This window comes from Asparagus officinalis, chromosome 7, assembly GCF_001876935.1.
Source record: "Asparagus officinalis chromosome 7, Aspof.V1, whole genome shotgun sequence".
Lineage (NCBI taxonomy): Eukaryota > Viridiplantae > Streptophyta > Magnoliopsida > Asparagales > Asparagaceae > Asparagus > Asparagus officinalis.
In genome coordinates, this window is record NC_033800.1 from 94,595,668 (window position 1) to 94,616,128 (window position 20,461).

Below are 20,461 nucleotides of genomic sequence, written 5' to 3' on the forward strand. Positions count from 1 at the left end.
AGCAGCATCGCCAACCAAGACGATGCTGGAGGTTTGTTTGCTTTTCCTCTTTCAAATGCTAGTGCTTAGCTCCTTTTTTCAGCTGAGATCTGCAGCCTTTCCCTTACCTTTTTTTTTTTTTTCTGTTTTGTTTAAATGAGGGTTCTGTTCGGATTATAGTGGTTTAGTTTGTTTTATGATTGGATCTGCTTAGAAGTTGAAGATTGCATTTTTTGGGGGGTGAAAGTAACTTGAAAAAAGCAAAAAATACTAGGAATTTTAGGAAAATGAAGCAACGTTATATTGTACATCAATGCTCAGGATAAAGTTTGATAATTGCATGTTACAGCTAGCCTCTTTCCTTTTCATGTAGCGCAAAGCGGTCCAGTTTTACAAGATTTTCATATAATTAAACTGCAATGTTGTGAAAAATGAAAGAATTTTATTGCTTTGTAGATTCTCATAGTTTTTAATGTTATGGCTTTTACTCTAACCAAACCGCAAACTGGAATGCAGTAGGGTGGGGTTTTTAGTTTCTATAAGGACATGTTAATTTAATGAAAGGATAGGCGGTATATATCGTCATGATCAATTCCTTACTGACCTCGTTCTCTGACTAAATGTAATTGTTAAAATCGACTGGAATATGTACTTCTATGTTTATAAATCGATAATACTCTAAAGTTTTACTTATGTTTGATGAGCCACACTATTGGATAGCTGTATATGTTATGGGTTTTGCTCTAACTAAAGCTGCATTCTATTTTTAATGAAAATGTAATTGTGAAAATCGACTGGAATATATACTGCTATGTTTAAGTTGCATGTCCCAATTTGCTTTCGTTTCAATTGAAGCTAATTATAGTCTACGACTTATTCTTCCTGAAGTTAATACTATGGACTGAAGGTAAAGAAAATTTCACATATCATGCATCTTCTGAAAATCCCAACACGGAGGGTGTGTCTTTACCTCATAATGTGTATTCACATATTTTCCCAAATGTTAGTGTATGATTGTGCATGATTTTGATGCTGCATGAAAATATGTTGACCAATGTTATTCCATATGTTTTGTGGATGTATTGGCGTCACATGATGCATGATTAGATTAAATGGCACATAGTCATATGCACAACATTGCATGAGAATTTTAAATGCGTAATTGTTCATAAAGAATAGAAATTTCAGAAAGCATCATATAAATTTCTGAGTATTGTAAAAAAGTAAAGTGCTCATGTCTATGTTAATGCAATTATCTTCGTTTGAAAGAACATATAATGACTTGATGAAGATGTCTGCCAATTAACTTCTTAAACAGTTAAATTTAATTCATTAAGAGTGAACATCTTAAGTTGACAAGTAACATGTATCAACCTAACAAACTAGTGACAATATATAACTTAACAAATAATGATTAATAACTAGGGGCGTATTTACATACTAATACGAGTAAATAACTTATAAGGTATCAATTAACTCGAGAAATTTTTGATTATTTTTGAAATAAATAACTATTTTCCAAAGTTAGTGCGTGGAGTCAGGTGATGAAAACAAGTAACTAAGTTCTAATTTTGGTGCATGATGTTGGGTGATAAGTAGCAAGTGACTAGGTAATCGTTAAGGTAATAATTAAATCCTTGAATAATAAAACTAATTATGACAAAGACCTTAACAAGCATCATCTTACAAGTTACATCCACTAGCAAATTTACTTACTATTGAACAACTAAAGAAGTAGTAATGGGTGAAGAAAACAATCTTACATCTATGCAACCTATAAGAATTATGCACTCAAACTGATAGTGTAGCTCTATTCACCTTCTTAATTATTATATAGATTATGTGGCTCTATACGCTTACACAATAAGGTGCTGGATAAATATCAACTATTTTTTGCATGATATAGTTTTTTTACATGTAGATCATGTGTGGTGTAAGTCAGGATGGATGGTGCAGATCATCATATTGGATAGCCTGTTGGGCTAGCTCACGATAATAATCTCATCTCTCCATCTCATTTTATTATTTTTCTATATACGTAGATATACATACATACATATATACACACATATATACATAAATACACACACACACACACACATAGATACATAGATACCTATATATGTATATATATACATGTCTGTACATGTAGCATGTATGTATACATGTGTACATATGTATGTATACATGTATACATATGTATGTATACATGTATACATATGTATATATATATATATATTATATCCCTTGATTTCATAACTTGCATGGATCCCTAGGCAACATCAAGGGATAGAAACTTTGGTGGACCATCAACTTAAGTTTACATAAGTTTTACTCTCTCTCTCTATATATATATATGTGTGTGTGTGTATAGAGGACGGCTAACCTTTACAAGAGGAAAGAAGGAAAGACAAAGAAGAAAGGCAAAATATGAGCACACCGAACTAAAAACCTTCAGCCTTATTTATTGTTGAGAAAGGAATTTTATGAAATAATTGCCTTTTCCCCAGCTGGTTGGAGGTGACATGAAGAAGACTTAAAGCAACGCACTATCTGCCGACATTTTTGTTTTCTTGCGTTATTTTCAACATTGCCTTTTGCTAGTGAATTCTAGCGTCACTGCCTTCGTCACAGAGCACTAAGAGCTGTAACTGACCTATATATTTTAATATATACCAAAATCTGAGTTTATCTCTAACTGATCCTAATATACTAGAAGCCATGAGCCTTAACATTAAAACTCATGGATATGAATTTTTATCTTGATCAGAAACCATTACGATTATATACCGCATCCATTATAAAGATTTAAGCACGTTAGCACCTAAAGCTAAAGTGCATACAAAGTCAGGAAAGATGGTCTTAGTAGAGACTAATTTAGTTTCGTCCCATGTTGCTGTAAACAGACAAATTAAATGGACCGAAGTAAACTTTATATGTATATATATACATGTATATATACATATGTACATACATACATATGTGTACATATGAACATACATACATGTGTACATATGTATGTATGTATGTATGTATGTATGTATATATATGTATATATATATACATACATATGTAGGCATATATATATATATATATATATATATATATATATATATATGTATATATATATATATATATATATATATATATATATATATATATATATATATATATGCATATGTATGTATATATATATATGCATATGTATGTATATATATATATGCATATATATATATATATATACATATATATATGCATATATATATACATACATATGCCTACATATGTATGTATATATATGTGTGTGTGTATATATATATATATGTATGTATGTACATATATATACATACATATGTAGGCATATGTATGTATATATATATGCATATATATATATATATATATGTATTGATGCGGCATAATTATGTACCAAAATTGCAAGTGCACAATTTATCAAGTTATAGTATAAAAAGATATCGATCCCACGAGGAAGGTGATTTTAAGAGATTATTAGAAATGATTCTTATATTTTATGCGTGACAATTAGGAATAAAGAATAAGTGTGAATGTGATGAGTGATTGTTGTGAATATTTGCAAAAGATAATAAATTGAATTTTAGAGGAGAGAAGGAAGAATTAAAGAATAAATGAAATCACAAGGCAAGAAGGATGAATGAATAAAATCAAGAAATAAAACCAAGAATGAAAAGAGAATTTAAGAAAGTCAAGATGGAGGATTTAAAAGAGGTAAGAAATCTAGAATATAATCCACTAACCAATTTCAATTATAAAATACAAATTATTCTCTTTTTATCATATTTCAACTTAGATTTATTAAGCATAGATTATCAAACCATTTAAGGAAAGTGTAACCTATCAAATTATCATCTAAGTTAAAATTACTATTCATGATAAGAACAACAACATGATAATAATCCTAGAATTCATAAGCATAACCTATCAAACCATTTAAGATAAGCATAGATTATCAAATTCTTCTTCTACCGATTAGTTCTCTAGTTGATTATCCTAAACATGAACATTTTAAGTACAAGAGAATAATTCATACAATATAAAGGAAATTAGACTAGTTTCATACAATTCTAAGATTCCTACAAGAATTAAATTCACATCTTAAGAAATAAAAACAAGAAAAAGAAGACTAATTACAAAATTAAAAAGAAAAGAAAAATCTAAACTATGAACAAGAAATAAATCTAATTACAAAGAAAATAAAAATCTAAACTACAAAATAAATTGCAGAAATTAAATGCAAGAAAAATAAATCTACTCTACAAATTAAAGTGCAAAAAGAAAATAAAAAAGACAAGAAAGTAAATCTATACTACAAGCATGAATTTAAATCTAACTAATAAGCAATAATAAAGAAATTACTAAAAAGAAATAAAAGAGAAAAGAAATGCAAACCTTCAAATTGCTCTTCATCTCCATCCTCATCATTCAACAAGAGGAGAAAGAACAAATTTAAAGAGGAAAAAATTATTTTTATTAATTGCAACTAAAGTTACAATTTTTGGAAGGCCTTCTCAATTAAGAGTAGCCCTCCTCTCCAAAAGGAGTTTACAAAATTTTCACACCTCTAACCCCTCACTCTCTACCCCTATTTATAGTAAACATCAGTGAATGAGAGCCATTGGATTGAAATCTTATCCAAAAACAACAAATTTCAGCCTTAGATTCGTAACAGACTGCCCAGCGTATCGATGCAGGCATCGATACAGGCATCGATGCAGGCATCGATGTCGGTATCGATGCAGGCATCGATGCAGGCATCGATGCAGGCATCGATTGCCTGCTCTTTCTCCTGTTGTGTTCACGCAGAATACTCTTGTATTTTGCTTTGGCTTGTGTCTTGGGGCCTTTGCTTGGACTTTTGGGCTTGCATTTCTCTTAATTTTCCATTGGGCTTGAATTATTTCTTCATTAAATTTTAAAGAATTCTTCCTGGCCTTCATGGGCCTTTCATTTCTGTCATAATTCAAGTGGTTTTTTGTTGAGATATTGAGTTGAATTTATTCATCATTACCTGCCAATTAACAGATTAAAGCAATTTTAGTGGTTTATTTATTCATATAAAATTAGCATAATGAGGGTATAAAAATTGTTATAAAATGTAGATTAATCATGCTATATATATATATATATGATATGATACTATAATATATACCCATCCATATAGCCTACATATGTATGTACTGCATATAATATATGTATATATATATTATATATATATATATAGCCTACATATGCCTGATAATACCCTATATATATAATTATATATATATATATATATTATAAATATTATATTATATAATATATTATATATATATATTAGGATATTATATATCAAGGTTTTAATGTCGGCCCGACATGCTCGGGCTAGTGCAGATATGATCGGTTCGAGCGCATTCTGACGACACACATGGACGCTTCAACGCTCGTATGGCGGTTTTCAGGGCCAAATCGCGAAATATCAGGGTCATATCGGGATATCAGCCTATTTTTAGCTTTGAAAATATGGCCGAATATGATACTTTTTTAGATCTGTTTTTGTTACTCGGGTTTTGGGGTTTAGTGATAAATACCCAAACCCTGATATTGACCCTGTTCCTCATGTTTAAGGGTTTCTTTATGAACCCCGATAGAAAAATATATGAACCCAAAATCTTATATTATTCTACTTTTTATTATGCGTTAGTCTCATAGAAATTTATAAAGTATTATATTGATTTATGAATCTTTAGATTATATTTAGGACATGATATTATACATATGCGCACTACCCGAATACTAACAATCTGATATTTAGTCAATGTCTCCGGTATATCCCGATTTTCGCTTCCGACATGGGTTTCAGCCATCCGACATTGACCGACATCGACATTTTAAAACCTATTATATATATGATTATATATATATATATATATATTATTAATATATATATATTATAATATATTTATACATATATCTCTATAATGCTATGTATACATAATTATAGTATATTGCCTATATAACTACATTACATATGTATTAATGGTATATGTGTATACATATTTTAAAACCTTGATAATAACTATATTATTATAATTATTTATTATATATATTATAATATATCATATTCTATATATATATATATATATATTTATACATATATCTCTATATGTATGTATACATCATTAATGGTATATGATATATACATACATATGTATATATGCATATGTATACATATAATGTATACATATCTATGTATATAATTACATACATATATGCTATACAATATATATAAGTACATATATATAGATATATTAGATATATATACTATATAATACTAATATATTATATATAGGTACATATATGTAATATATATATGTACATACATACATATGTGTACATATGTATACATACATGTGTACATATGTATGTTATATACATACATATGTATGTATATATATGTATATATATGTATGTATGTATGTGTGTATATACATACATATGTATGCATATATACACATATATACATACATATGTATGTATATAACACACATACATGTATACATATATACATACATATGTATGTATAGATATGTATATATCCCCAATTGGTTAACTATTGCATTTCTTAAAGGAGCTACCTCCTAAACCTTTATCGACATCTTTATATTTCTTCCATTGGCACTAGCAGTTCCCGGAAGAGTTCGAGTTGCCTTGAGACTTCGACCTCGCAATGCAGAAGAGTCAGTAGCAGACGCAGATTTCGCTGATTGTGTTGAATTGCAGCCAGAGGTTTGTTGTAGAAGCATTGTCGCTCTATACATCTTTTGTTTTCAGATTGTTTAATATTTTAATGGCTCATCTGAGATATGCCTTTATCATAACTTTATTGATTGTCATCCTTGTAGGTTAAAAGGTTAAAACTTCGCAAAAACAATTGGGATTCAGACACCTATGAGTTCGATGAAGTACTCACAGAATTTGCCTCACAAAAACGTGTTTATGAAGTTGTCGCTAAACCAGTTGTTGAGGTATATATTGCATTTATCGTGCTGCATGTTTTTTAAAAAAAAAATCATTTAACATTCTATATCTCAGTTTGAAAAAGAGCACTACAATTTCTTGTTGTGATTAAATATCTCAATATGTAATTGAATTTGAAGATTTTTTTTGGTATGATTAAATAGATGACCTGAAAGTAGTTTGTGTTTTCGTTGGTAATCCTTCATCCTGGTGAATTATTTATTTTATCAACTTTCTAAATTTATTTACATTTATGGAATGATGTTCTGTTGAACATTTGAGGAGTATGTTAAACCATTACAAAGGTAGTAAAGGCATTATTTTCAGTACCTTCATTTTTAGTGTTCCTATAATTGTTTACCTATCTTTATCTCCTCTGCATTTCTTGTTGCTGTACTCTTTATGTATTCCAAAATTTAGTAGATCCAACAATTCTTGTCATAATTTGCAAACTTCTGTTGTCTCACTGCATGTTTTCTCCGCATTGACCTTTTCCCTGCTAGCTCTCTTACCACCTAAATTTAATGAGCAGTTTAATTCTCACTCATATCTCAATTCCATCTGGAGTGAATTTTGTAGAATACCCAATCGGAGGTGCTTATTAGTAGGGTGGAAATGAGTTAAATAATTAACATGCAGTTCTGTTATTGTTCGTCCAAATATTCAGTCATATTCGATTCAGTAGCTCATTTAACAATAAAACAATATTTTTAGTATTTGATTAATAAATGAATAGAATTTGACCATATATATGTGATTCCTTTGATTATTAAATATTCAATTATGTTTATATTTATTAAATGATAGATTAGACATTTTAGAAAAACATCTAAATTGAGGAATAAACTTGAATAAAAGAAGCAATTTAGAAAGAAATCAACAATTATGATGCTGTGGAGGATAGAATTACAAATATATATCATATGGTGGGTGTATATGCAAATATCTCCTAAAACGTAAATTAAGGAAAAATTATGAGTTTTAATGGTTCGAACCAAAGACCTTGAGTTTTGGATTCAAAGCCGTCAACCAATTGGGTTTATCGAATAAGCCAGTATATATACAAATCAAATATGAATACTATTGTAATATTCAAGCTGAACTTGAATTAGAATTCAAATATTTCAAATACACTTGAGTTAGAATTTGAATATTGAGATATTCAATTCGATTCAGTCATTTTCCACCCTTACTTGCTATGTCCTAAAGCCTGTGAGGCATAGAAGTGGAATCATGGATGTAAGATATAGGTATGACATGATACAAACACGCTGATATGATAAATTTAAAAAAAATTAGAACACTTGTATAATGTGGATACAAAAAAAGTTGTATATATATATAAGTATATGTATATATTTATAACACACACATATGAGATAATGTGATGGGGGACTGGACAAGGGTTTCGGTGTGAAAGCGGGAGAACTAAAAAGAAAGGGAGTTAGATAAATAGGCCTCACACCAATAAACAAAAGGCATCACACCCAAGCCCCATTAAAGAATAGGTTTTACAGCCAAAGAGACAATTCACCTGCCAAAGCACTTCACATGCTCAAGAAGAGAAGCAATTCACACGCTTGACAATTTTTGTAACTCTTTTGTTGATCAATGGGCTCCTCCGCAAGGAGGATTATACATTTATTCATAGAAGAGGAAAGCACCTGACCACGTAAGAAATCAAAATAAAATAATGATGAAATCATACCCTAAGATAATTAAAGGATGCAATTTAATCAAAATCCTAACAAAACTAAACAGAAATATCAAATCAAATAAAAATCAAATCCTAAATAAATCCTACCTAATAAAAGATTATATAAAATATTTCCTTTTAAAGAAAGATCCTATTGATTTTTAATCGATGGTTCCCAATCATCGTGCATCATAATGTATAAGGTGGTTGCTAATTTTGTTAAATGCGCTATTGAGAGAAACATTTCGTGGGGCCCACCTTTCTAGTCACATCAAGTGGGTGACTCTCACCACTCTATCTCTTTATAGCTCGTTAAACAAAGTTAAGTGCCATCTCATAACCATTAGCTAAATACACCTTTATATATGTATGTATGTATGTATGTATGTATGTGTGAGCACATTGCCACCCACACGCTTGCGTGCATGCATATATAATGCTAATAGGTCTCAGCCCCTCGTAATGGTGCAGGTTTGAGTTAATCCTTGGACCATGTGATGTGGCTCTGGATGAAGGTCTACTGCAATCTGCACAAATCTAACCTTTGATATTGTTAGCATTACCATTTCATTTGCGCTATATTTGCCATCACATTGTTCATCATAGAAATTGTAAAAGAAATTTTGGAATCTCTCCTAAAACCAATATGAGAACTATTAACTTATAGATCATTGTAGGTGTAACAAGTGGACTGCTTTTTGTTATTATATGATCCCATCGTTTCAAAGGTGAAAAGGGACATTGTCCTCCATTGCTCTAGTTGGTATGAGGCCAAAAAAGGCGATCAAACAAACAATGTGAGGCAATTAATATTTAACAAACCTATAAAAAAATATCATAAACGGTGTTCAAAACTCATTCCAATATTTATAGATAAGTATATTCAATTATAACGTTTTAAAATAGCACCCAGTCATAGAAAATATAACATCTAGATGTAAACCACAAGGCATTACCAAAATTATAAGGCAAAAAGCAAAAAATATATTATGAAGAAAATAATAGTATAAACTATAAAATTCTTCTAAAAACCAAATTACTAAAATAAACAAGACAAATATGCACTACTAAATATTTAATAGATAAAGTAGATTCAATAATAAAGCTTTTAAGTAGCACCCAGTCATACAATATATAACATCTTGATATAAAGCACAATGTTTTACCAAAATTATAATGCAAAAGGCAAAGCATAAATCAGAAGAAACTAATACTCCAAAGACTCTAATCCGTAAAATTCGTCAAACACGACTAACTAGAAGTAAACAAGACTAATATGCAGAGTCTAAATAAAAATCAGTACTAGCCAAGTAGTCAATAGTAATTTTTAAGATATTTAATAAAATATTACTATATATGAGATTATAAATAGGGTATTAGGAGTCCAATTAGTTGGAATGAACAAATAAGAAAAGCAAGAAAAATGAAAGACATTAGATATGAAATCAAATACAAGTAAAGATCACAATATTAGACAAGGTAAAACCAACAAAAAGTAAAACAAGAATTTGAAAAGATCTCTGCCTTTATTGAAATGGACACAAACACCCTTCATTTCATTCTAAATTTGTCCTGTTTTAACCATCCTCTATCATAAATATGCCTAACACTTGATGGTGACTTTGAAATGGCTTTTAACTAGTGTTTGAAAAAGCTTTTTGAAACTTTCTTTCAATATGGCTCCAGAATGAAAGCTCAAACGATAATAATCTATTTATTCTTTGAAGCATACGCCCTCTCACTTAAGAAAAACTTCGCTGCCCATGAAGCTCTTTTCTTTTGAAGAGCATGCTTCTTAGGCGAGATTGGAGGGTGTAAAGAGACTTTTGACTAAATTCAAAATGCCCCTAACTTTTTATATTCTTTTCCTTAATGTCAAGAATTTATTCTTTTTATTTTTATTTTATACGTGACCCTGTGAATATAAATAAGATATATATCTTATTTATGTAGCTTAGTTTATTATAAGTTCATAATTTATGTTTATACTTAGCATATTTAATTCTTTTTTAGTAATCAATACTCATGTATACATTTGTAAATTGTCATACCACTATATATTGCATGTTTATAAAATTTGTAAATTTTAAATTTATAATATACTTGTGATGCTTATGCCTCACACTTTGAAGCTTATGCCGCCTTTCATAAAAGGTTCATGCTTCGCCTTGCGCTTCCGCTTTTGTAAACTTTGCTTCTAACAAATTTTTTTTGTGGCTCTGCTTTGTTGAACCCTATCTTACCTGAGTACTTCAATAGGACGCAATACCCAACATATACCCGTACTGGAATTTTTTGGACACATATTGAATATATGCATACGTTTATTTAGGCATATACTCAATTATATAGTACATGTTTTAATTTAAAACACTAATCATACACTTACACTTTTTGGAAGTATGTTCTAAACGTCATGTCTTTTTCTTATATACTGATCATATGTAAATGAAAAAAATATTGATCTTATGTAAATTATCAATTTTAATACATATAAATATACATTATATATGTCTGTGTGTCTATATATATATAATGTATCCCTGTATGCTACCTTAATTTGCCATGTTTCGTAAAAGTAGGCACAAATCCCCACCAACTCACACTCTCTCTCCTATTGTATGAGGATGGTGGGGATTATGCCACATAGGCGTCAAGGAGGAAATCCCCTCCTATGACAATGATACCCATTAATATCTCTCTCTCTCTATATATATATACACTTACGGTTTTTCTATAGAGTGCCATTGGGCACTTTATAAGAGAGGAGAGAGATAGAGAGAAATGAATGAAGAGAGGATCCCAATGCAAATCAGGGGGCCCCCCTCCTCATTCATTTCTCTCTATCTCTCTCCTCTCTTATAGAGTGCCCAAGGGCACTCTATAGAAAAACCGAAAAAAGAAACACCCACCCCATCATCCATTTGCAAAAGGATCTCTTTATTACTAATACTGGGGATACACCCCCGAGTGAATTTATTTTGACTCCTTTACTCTCAGAGAGAAAGAGGAAATTGTTCTTTTTTTTTTACAAACAGACCTAAGGGTAAAAGAGTGTGTAAAAATAAAATAAAAAACACTCACGGATCAATCTGCAAAAATAAAACTATAATTAAGGGGTCTATCCGAAATTAACCCATGGAACATGAGTGGTCATTGTAATAAATTTTATTAATGGATTACTTATAATGTACCCCTGTACCCTACCTTAATTTGCCATGTTTTGTACCAGTATCCTTACCCATGCCAACCTAGGTTGAACCTATGTAGACTCTTTTCCCTATTTAACCTTGATATATACTGCAAGTAGCAAAAATGTATGAATATATACGTGATGTTGGGAAAAATCAAGAGAAAGGTTGAAATGGAATTAGAGCTGTTGGCTTTCTTAATTAGTGTTTTAATGTGAAAACATCATTTAGAAGTACCTTGGTCCCTTTACCAGCTATGACAGGGCATTAGTAACATGTGGCATCAGACCATGTAAACACCTAGTCTTGATGCCTGAGGTTCAAGATGACTCAAGTTTAAAGCACTGATGGTTCTATTATAATTTCTAGAGCAAAAAGCATGTGTTAATTTAAGCTAGTTATGAGAAGAACTAGAAGGAACAATGCCTCTTTCTTTTTATATAGTATACTGACATATTAGATGTTTTCAGTTTATAACATAGGAAATTATACTCCTAGCAACCATGCCTATGAACAGAGGTATTGTGGGACAGTGGGAGTAATGCGTCGATGAATTGTCTCAATATTTGATAATTTTTTTACGTATCTTTCAGACAATTGCTGTTTATATTATCTCATAAAGCCTTTTTTTTTGCAATAGAGTGTCCTAGAGGGATATAATGGCACAATCATGGCTTACGGGCAAACTGGCACTGGGAAGACTTTTACTCTTGGAAGCCTTGGCGAAGAAGACTCCGCTGCTCGGGGGATTATGGTCCGTGCAATGGAAGATATCCTTGCATATGTATCTCCAGATGCTGATTCTGTTTCTGTATCCTACTTGCAGGTTCTCAATCTCTTAAAGGGATTCCTCAAGAAAAATCTCTTAAAGGCACTTTTGCTAATTTGGATGTTATTTCTTATAAAAATAAATTAAGAGTACTATCTCGAATTTCTGTTGAAATGTCAACCTCAACTTTTTGGCCTGGGCTTTCTCCAGCTTTAAACAACTTTTCACTTAAACCCTTCATACAGCGTAATGCCATTGCTACTAATAAAAGAAAGAATTCAGTACTAATAAAAGAAAGAATTCAGTACTAATAAAAGAAAGAATTCAGTACTATTCTGCATCCTAAAAATCATCAGCTGAGAGTTGTGGAATAAGTTTCCAGATTTTTGGCTCAGAAAGGTTATTGACCATTTTCTTAGATGTAGTTAGAAAACTAAAATTAAAGATACTGTGAAGCTAGTTAAGTGATTTCAGACAGCGGTTAGAGGTATTTTTCTCTAACTTGACCATCTTATAATAAATTAGATTTATATTTTATAATTGAAACTTTCCTGGGTTGCACTGTATATTGCATTAACATGGATCTAATGTTGCTTCCTTATGGTTCTATATACAGCTCTATATGGAAACAATTCAAGACCTTCTTTACCCTGGAAATGACAATATTGCTATAGTAGAAGATCCAAAGACAGGAGACGTGTCAGTACCTGGGGCAACTGTGGTAGAAATTAGAGATCAGATGAGTTTTGTGGAGCTTCTACGGTTAGGGGAAGCTCATCGCTTTGCCGCGAATACGAAGCTAAATACGGAGTCATCTCGCAGTCATGCTATTCTCATGGTGAATGAACCATTAAAATCCCAAGAATTGAAGTGTTTTGACCCAGAAGTGGTTATCATAATTTATATTTGCTACAAATTTGTTATGTTCAAGTGCAGCTGAATAAATCTTTCTTCCTCTCAAATTTTTCTGTAGGTGCATGTTAAAAGGTCTATCAAAGGAAGGCATGATAGTGAAGTTGACTTTTCTAGACAAAATGGCAATGCATCATCCATGGTGTCTTTAAAGCCACCTATTGTTACGAAAAGCAAGCTAGTTGTTGTGGATCTTGCAGGTTCAGAGCGTATAGATAAGTCAGGTATCTGGTACAAACTGCATCTGACATTTCTTTGTGCACATGATACTTATGTTTCATTTTTTCCATATTAAGTAATGTTTTGGGCATATCGTTTTTTCTATTAGTTGGGTTAATTTTACGGACACTTTATTTACACAACTGAAGTACGAGCATGTTACATTTTTATAGAAAAACGTTGTATGTGTATTTTTAGTCAAGAAGCTAGCAGCTTTGCTTGCCTTTCACAGTTGATGTAATTTTATATCTCTGCAACGTTAACATTTTGAGAAAGAAAGAAAGAAGCAGTACTTGATGACCATCATTTGTTTTTTGTTTAGATTCTTGAATAGCAAATGCTGCACAAGTTCCTTAAACCCAGTTATCAGCCAGTATACTGACTATATAATTAGAGTGGACTCAATTCTTACATATTGTATTCATAAAACGTGAAAATATAATATCTGTTAAATCATACTGCTAAGAAGTTGTTATCTCGAGCTAATTCTTATTTGTGACATGATCAAAGATCTTAAACATGGAAGGTTTACTTAAGGTAAAGGATTTGATTAAATAATCAAGCTGTAAAGTTTCCTTGTAGGTTGAACATCGAAACCACTAGCATATGCACTAAATTGTAATTGCAGTGTCGAAATCACTACTGTTACGTCTTATAGTCTTTTGTAGAAATGAGCTTAAATTTCTATACACTCATCATCCATAGTGAAATAGTAGTCGTGTTACACGATTTGCAGTCTTGTTCCTCTATTATGATATGTCAATGCTGAAGATACATTATCTAATACGATATGCTGCGTAGGAAGACCCTACTTATTTTCAGAGAACAATCTATTAACTGCCTAGAATGTTATCAAGTCCCCGAGATTACTAGTCAAGTTGACTCAGAACTTATTTGTTGGTTCTTATTCAGTGATATAAAGCTCATATTATGTTTTTATCTATTTAATGGGTTAGCAGTGTGAAGCTCCAATCCTCGATCCAGGAGATATAATAGAGAAAACGTGGCAAGTGAATTTGAGTTTAAATAACATCCTGTCAACACAACAATAAAGCCTGTATCCAAAATATTATAATATCAGTGCACGAATCTGTTTTCCCCCTGTAGTTCTAACTCTTAAGGAGAAAACTAAAGTTGTCCAATGAGGCATGTGTATTAACTCTGTGCTCACTCAATCCAAACAGTTAACCCTTTTGTTCTTGGGCCCCATTCAGATATCTCTTCCACTTTTCTTATTCACAGGTTGGGGTTAACTCACATACTTATCCTAATATTATTCAAGTTTGTTCCTCAAACATATTCCCTTCTAAAGTAGCCCAAATTTCGAGACAAGCAGAGTAGAAAGTACAAACTAAAACGAAAGAACCCAATGGGCCATTGGAGGCACGAGCTTTTGGTATTTCTCTGAAATTTGGTTGTGGCAATTTGTTCAAGTTCATGGGGACATGCAAGGAAATTGGGGATCACAAAGGTTTCTTTGATCTTTTGGTATTTCTCATCTTTCTCAGAACTAGAGCGCATAAGATGTCAGGTGCAAGATTCTGAATTCGACTGTTAGTACATCCAGCTATAGGATTTTCGTGAATGTATTAGAGATTGATGGGAGAAATATGACAAAGGAGAAGATCGGATATTGATAGAAGAAATAGGACAAAGAAAGGAAAAGATCTGAGATTAGAGAAGGTAGATGAGGATTGGGGTTTAGAGAGGATGAAGAACAAGTAGATAAGATGAGGACAATAGTATGTCCTTGTTTCATTCAATCATAATAATCTAATTAAATATTTATAAGAGTCTGGTAGATCAAATCCCAGATCTCTTTTTTATTCTCGAAATCTTGTAACTATTCCTAATATTTCCCTTATTGATACAATTAATCTATACGATTTTGTACAAATGTCATGCTAAACCAGATGTGTCGTAGACTTCTATTCAAGCGTCGCCGAAAGTTTCTTCAGCTCTTCACATGTCTGTATACAGACATCTGTCCTCTTGCACCGAGCAACCTTTCCCCTTATATTGAACTGATCCTCTAGTAAGAGTTGGAAAATCAGAATCTGCCTCCCTTTTCACACACCTATCAAATATTTTAACGGATACATGGGCTATAAACATGTTGCTAAAGTAAATTCAAATTGCAAGGTGGAAAAGCATGCATCTTTCCACATTCAGCCCTAAATGAAAATTGAATGCGGTGGAGACTTGTATGTTGTTTCTATTGAGGGAATGGGAAATTACTAAAGTGAGATGAAGGAGAAAAGAGAGGCATAGGCGCTTTCTTTAAAATTGCTGAAGCTAGGTGGGTGGATTTCTCTTTTTCTTTTTTTTCCGGGGTGGGGATGAGGGTGTGGGGTTCATTTGATGTAAATTGTAGTAAGGTGACAGGTGACTTTGTTGGAATGGGTCCTATGTTCAGCTTTTACTTTCTGATGTTGGCCCTAGATGCAAGCTATTGGAGATTGCATATTTGCTTTCTTTTGCAAGGTGCATGCTTGGTAGACATCTAATGTTTTGTTCTCATTTCAAGCAATAACATGAATGTGTCTCTTAAAATTGAGAGAGAGTCAAGGTTGGCGCAGATTGTAGAGCATAAAGTTACTACATAATAGTTAATTCCTAAACAAAACACTTCTAAGGAAGCATGAACAGAAGAATCAATTGATCTATTTTATTTATAATTGATTGCAGCAACAATATGCCTATTATGTTGGTAAGAAACTTAGAAATAGTTCATCAAGAGGCCTCCGTAGGATGCATGTAATTAAGACTATTAATTGTGATGTCAATGAGGATAATAGTAGTGCATAAAGTTACTACATAGTAGTTAATTTCTAAGATCTTTTAATTTTATTTATAATTGATTGCAACAACAATATATCATATTCTGCGAAAGAAACTTAGAAATAGTCCATAAAGAAGCCTGCATAAGATGCATGTAATTAGGATTATTAATTGGGTATGTCAGTGAGGATAATAGTCTTGTTAAAGCAAAAAGAAGAGATTGATTAAAATCATTGTTTCAGAAAGTGGTCTAGGCACTCTGATGCGAAACGAAACAGGGTGTCTATTGGAAGCAGTGATTTGAACAACGCACCGTTTCGCCAAAAATCATGATATTCGGTAGGAAATTAAATAAAACAGTTAATACGATAGATGAGTTTTAACAAGATTTGCAACAATAGTTATGAACAACTCCAATCTCGATATATTTAACTGCAGTATTTATTATCGTTGCGCAAGTTCAAAAATCAATATCAAAATTAACAGTCACATGCTCAGTTCTCTCAACTCACAAAAATAGATTAAGCAGTGAAAACAGGGTGTCTATTGGAAGCAGTGATTTGAACAACGCACCGTTTCGCCAAAAATCATGATATTCGGTAGGAAATTAAATAAAACAGTTAATACGATAGATGAGTTTTAACAAGATTTGCAACAATAGTTATGAACAACTCCAATCTCGATATATTTAACTGCAGTATTTATTATCGTTGCGCAAGTTCAAAAATCAATATCAAAATTAACAGTCACATGCTCAGTTCTCTCAACTCACAAAAATAGATTAAGCAGTGAATATATGATAATAGTTTACAGATTTAATATGCATGCAATTAACTGACAATTATGAGATTAACAGAAAATTACTGAGTTGAGAGTTTACTATTCAAAATGCCGAAAGAAATCCAAGACCCGTTAGCTTCTACAGTGAAGCCCAAACACACACGTCACCATTAAGAATTTCAGCAGTCTGACCCAAACGAAATCAGATCCAAATGAAGTAAAGAAGATCCGATCCCAGAGAAACAGATCCAAGGGACTTCGTCGTCGTTCTTCGACTTAAGGGAAAGGAGCGACGACTGTTGAGCAGCGACGATCAACGAGGAGGCGGCGGTTGTTGGGGCTGCTCGGAGACAGGGGCGTCGGCGTCGGCAAGGGAGTCGAGGAGATCGAAGGCGGTGGCGCGGCTGCCCGAAGAGAGATGGGTTTGAGATTGAAGACGAGGAGCAGGATGACGCATCCTTTCTCTTCTACTAAAACCTGATCGGTGTCGACGATGTTGCCCTTGATTTGCGAGTGGCCATGGCTTCTTGCTGATTGAAAGCTTAAGGTTCTTTTTGTTGTTGTTTTTTTTGACGTGGGGAAGATAGAGGAATTTTTGGCGGTTGGGAGAAAAGAGGAGAAAGGGAATATTGGTCTAGGCTTTCACACCCAAGACCTAGGTTTCACACCAAAAGTCAATTAACTCAAATTTTCATTTTTCAATATTCAATAATTTCATAAGTCTCATACAACCTTATTATAAAGAAAACTACTACGTGCACACAACGTGCAAACAAAATGGAAACAAATAAAATTCCCTCAAATCACTCAACTACCAAATTAAAACCAAATTCGAAATTCAAATCTAAACTACCAAATTTAAATTACAACGAAAAGCAAGCTAGTTGTTGTGGATCTTGCAGGTTCAGAGCGTATAGATAAGTCAGGTATCTGGTACAAACTGCATCTGACATTTCTTTGTGCACATGATACTTATGTTTCATTTTTTCCATATTAAGTAATGTTTTGGGCATATCGTTTTTTCTATTAGTTGGGTTAATTTTACGGACACTTTATTTACACAACTGAAGTACGAGCATGTTACATTTTTATAGAAAAACGTTGTATGTGTATTTTTAGTCAAGAAGCTAGCAGCTTTGCTTGCCTTTCACAGTTGATGTAATTTTATATCTCTGCAACGTTAACATTTTGAGAAAGAAAGAAAGAAGCAGTACTTGATGACCATCATTTGTTTTTTGTTTAGATTCTTGAATAGCAAATGCTGCACAAGTTCCTTAAACCCAGTTATCAGCCAGTATACTGACTATATAATTAGAGTGGACTCAATTCTTACATATTGTATTCATAAAACGTGAAAATATAATATCTGTTAAATCATACTGCTAAGAAGTTGTTATCTCGAGCTAATTCTTATTTGTGACATGATCAAAGATCTTAAACATGGAAGGTTTACTTAAGGTAAAGGATTTGATTAAATAATCAAGCTGTAAAGTTTCCTTGTAGGTTGAACATCGAAACCACTAGCATATGCACTAAATTGTAATTGCAGTGTCGAAATCACTACTGTTACGTCTTATAGTCTTTTGTAGAAATGAGCTTAAATTTCTATACACTCATCATCCATAGTGAAATAGTAGTCGTGTTACACGATTTGCAGTCTTGTTCCTCTATTATGATATGTCAATGCTGAAGATACATTATCTAATACGATATGCTGCGTAGGAAGACCCTACTTATTTTCAGAGAACAATCTATTAACTGCCTAGAATGTTATCAAGTCCCCGAGATTACTAGTCAAGTTGACTCAGAACTTATTTGTTGGTTCTTATTCAGTGATATAAAGCTCATATTATGTTTTTATCTATTTAATGGGTTAGCAGTGTGAAGCTCCAATCCTCGATCCAGGAGATATAATAGAGAAAACGTGGCAAGTGAATTTGAGTTTAAATAACATCCTGTCAACACAACAATAAAGCCTGTATCCAAAATATTATAATATCAGTGCACGAATCTGTTTTCCCCCTGTAGTTCTAACTCTTAAGGAGAAAACTAAAGTTGTCCAATGAGGCATGTGTATTAACTCTGTGCTCACTCAATCCAAACAGTTAACCCTTTTGTTCTTGGGCCCCATTCAGATATCTCTTCCACTTTTCTTATTCACAGGTTGGGGTTAACTCACATACTTATCCTAATATTATTCAAGTTTGTTCCTCAAACATATTCCCTTCTAAAGTAGCCCAAATTTCGAGACAAGCAGAGTAGAAAGTACAAACTAAAACGAAAGAACCCAATGGGCCATTGGAGGCACGAGCTTTTGGTATTTCTCTGAAATTTGGTTGTGGCAATTTGTTCAAGTTCATGGGGACATGCAAGGAAATTGGGGATCACAAAGGTTTCTTTGATCTTTTGGTATTTCTCATCTTTCTCAGAACTAGAGCGCATAAGATGTCAGGTGCAAGATTCTGAATTCGACTGTTAGTACATCCAGCTATAGGATTTTCGTGAATGTATTAGAGATTGATGGGAGAAATATGACAAAGGAGAAGATCGGATATTGATAGAAGAAATAGGACAAAGAAAGGAAAAGATCTGAGATTAGAGAAGGTAGATGAGGATTGGGGTTTAGAGAGGATGAAGAACAAGTAGATAAGATGAGGACAATAGTATGTCCTTGTTTCATTCAATCATAATAATCTAATTAAATATTTATAAGAGTCTGGTAGATCAAATCCCAGATCTCTTTTTTATTCTCGAAATCTTGTAACTATTCCTAATATTTCCCTTATTGATACAATTAATCTATACGATTTTGTACAAATGTCATGCTAAACCAGATGTGTCGTAGACTTCTATTCAAGCGTCGCCGAAAGTTTCTTCAGCTCTTCACATGTCTGTATACAGACATCTGTCCTCTTGCACCGAGCAACCTTTCCCCTTATATTGAACTGATCCTCTAGTAAGAGTTGGAAAATCAGAATCTGCCTCCCTTTTCACACACCTATCAAATATTTTAACGGATACATGGGCTATAAACATGTTGCTAAAGTAAATTCAAATTGCAAGGTGGAAAAGCATGCATCTTTCCACATTCAGCCCTAAATG

The 20,461-nt window shown here is 32.4% G+C and overlaps 1 protein-coding gene across 4 annotated transcripts in view; it reads left to right on the forward strand.

Moving 5' to 3' along the window:
- LOC109848082 (kinesin-like protein KIN-UB) overlaps nt 7-20,461 on the forward strand; it is a 66,710-nt gene continuing 46,255 nt past the window's right edge. For 2 of the 4 annotated variants that reach the window (XM_020417394.1, XM_020417395.1), the window contains exons 1-4: nt 6,903-7,019; nt 12,539-12,724; nt 13,284-13,505; nt 13,641-13,803. In XM_020417394.1, coding sequence (XP_020272983.1) covers nt 12,569-12,724; nt 13,284-13,505; nt 13,641-13,803 — 541 coding nt within the window. In that variant the 5' untranslated portion in view covers nt 6,903-7,019; nt 12,539-12,568. Of the gene's footprint in view, nt 32-6,679; nt 6,781-6,896; nt 7,020-12,538; nt 12,725-13,129; nt 13,155-13,283; nt 13,506-13,640; nt 13,804-20,461 lie in introns of those variants that run through there. The other 2 variants (XM_020417397.1, XM_020417396.1) reach the window with 2 other exon arrangements.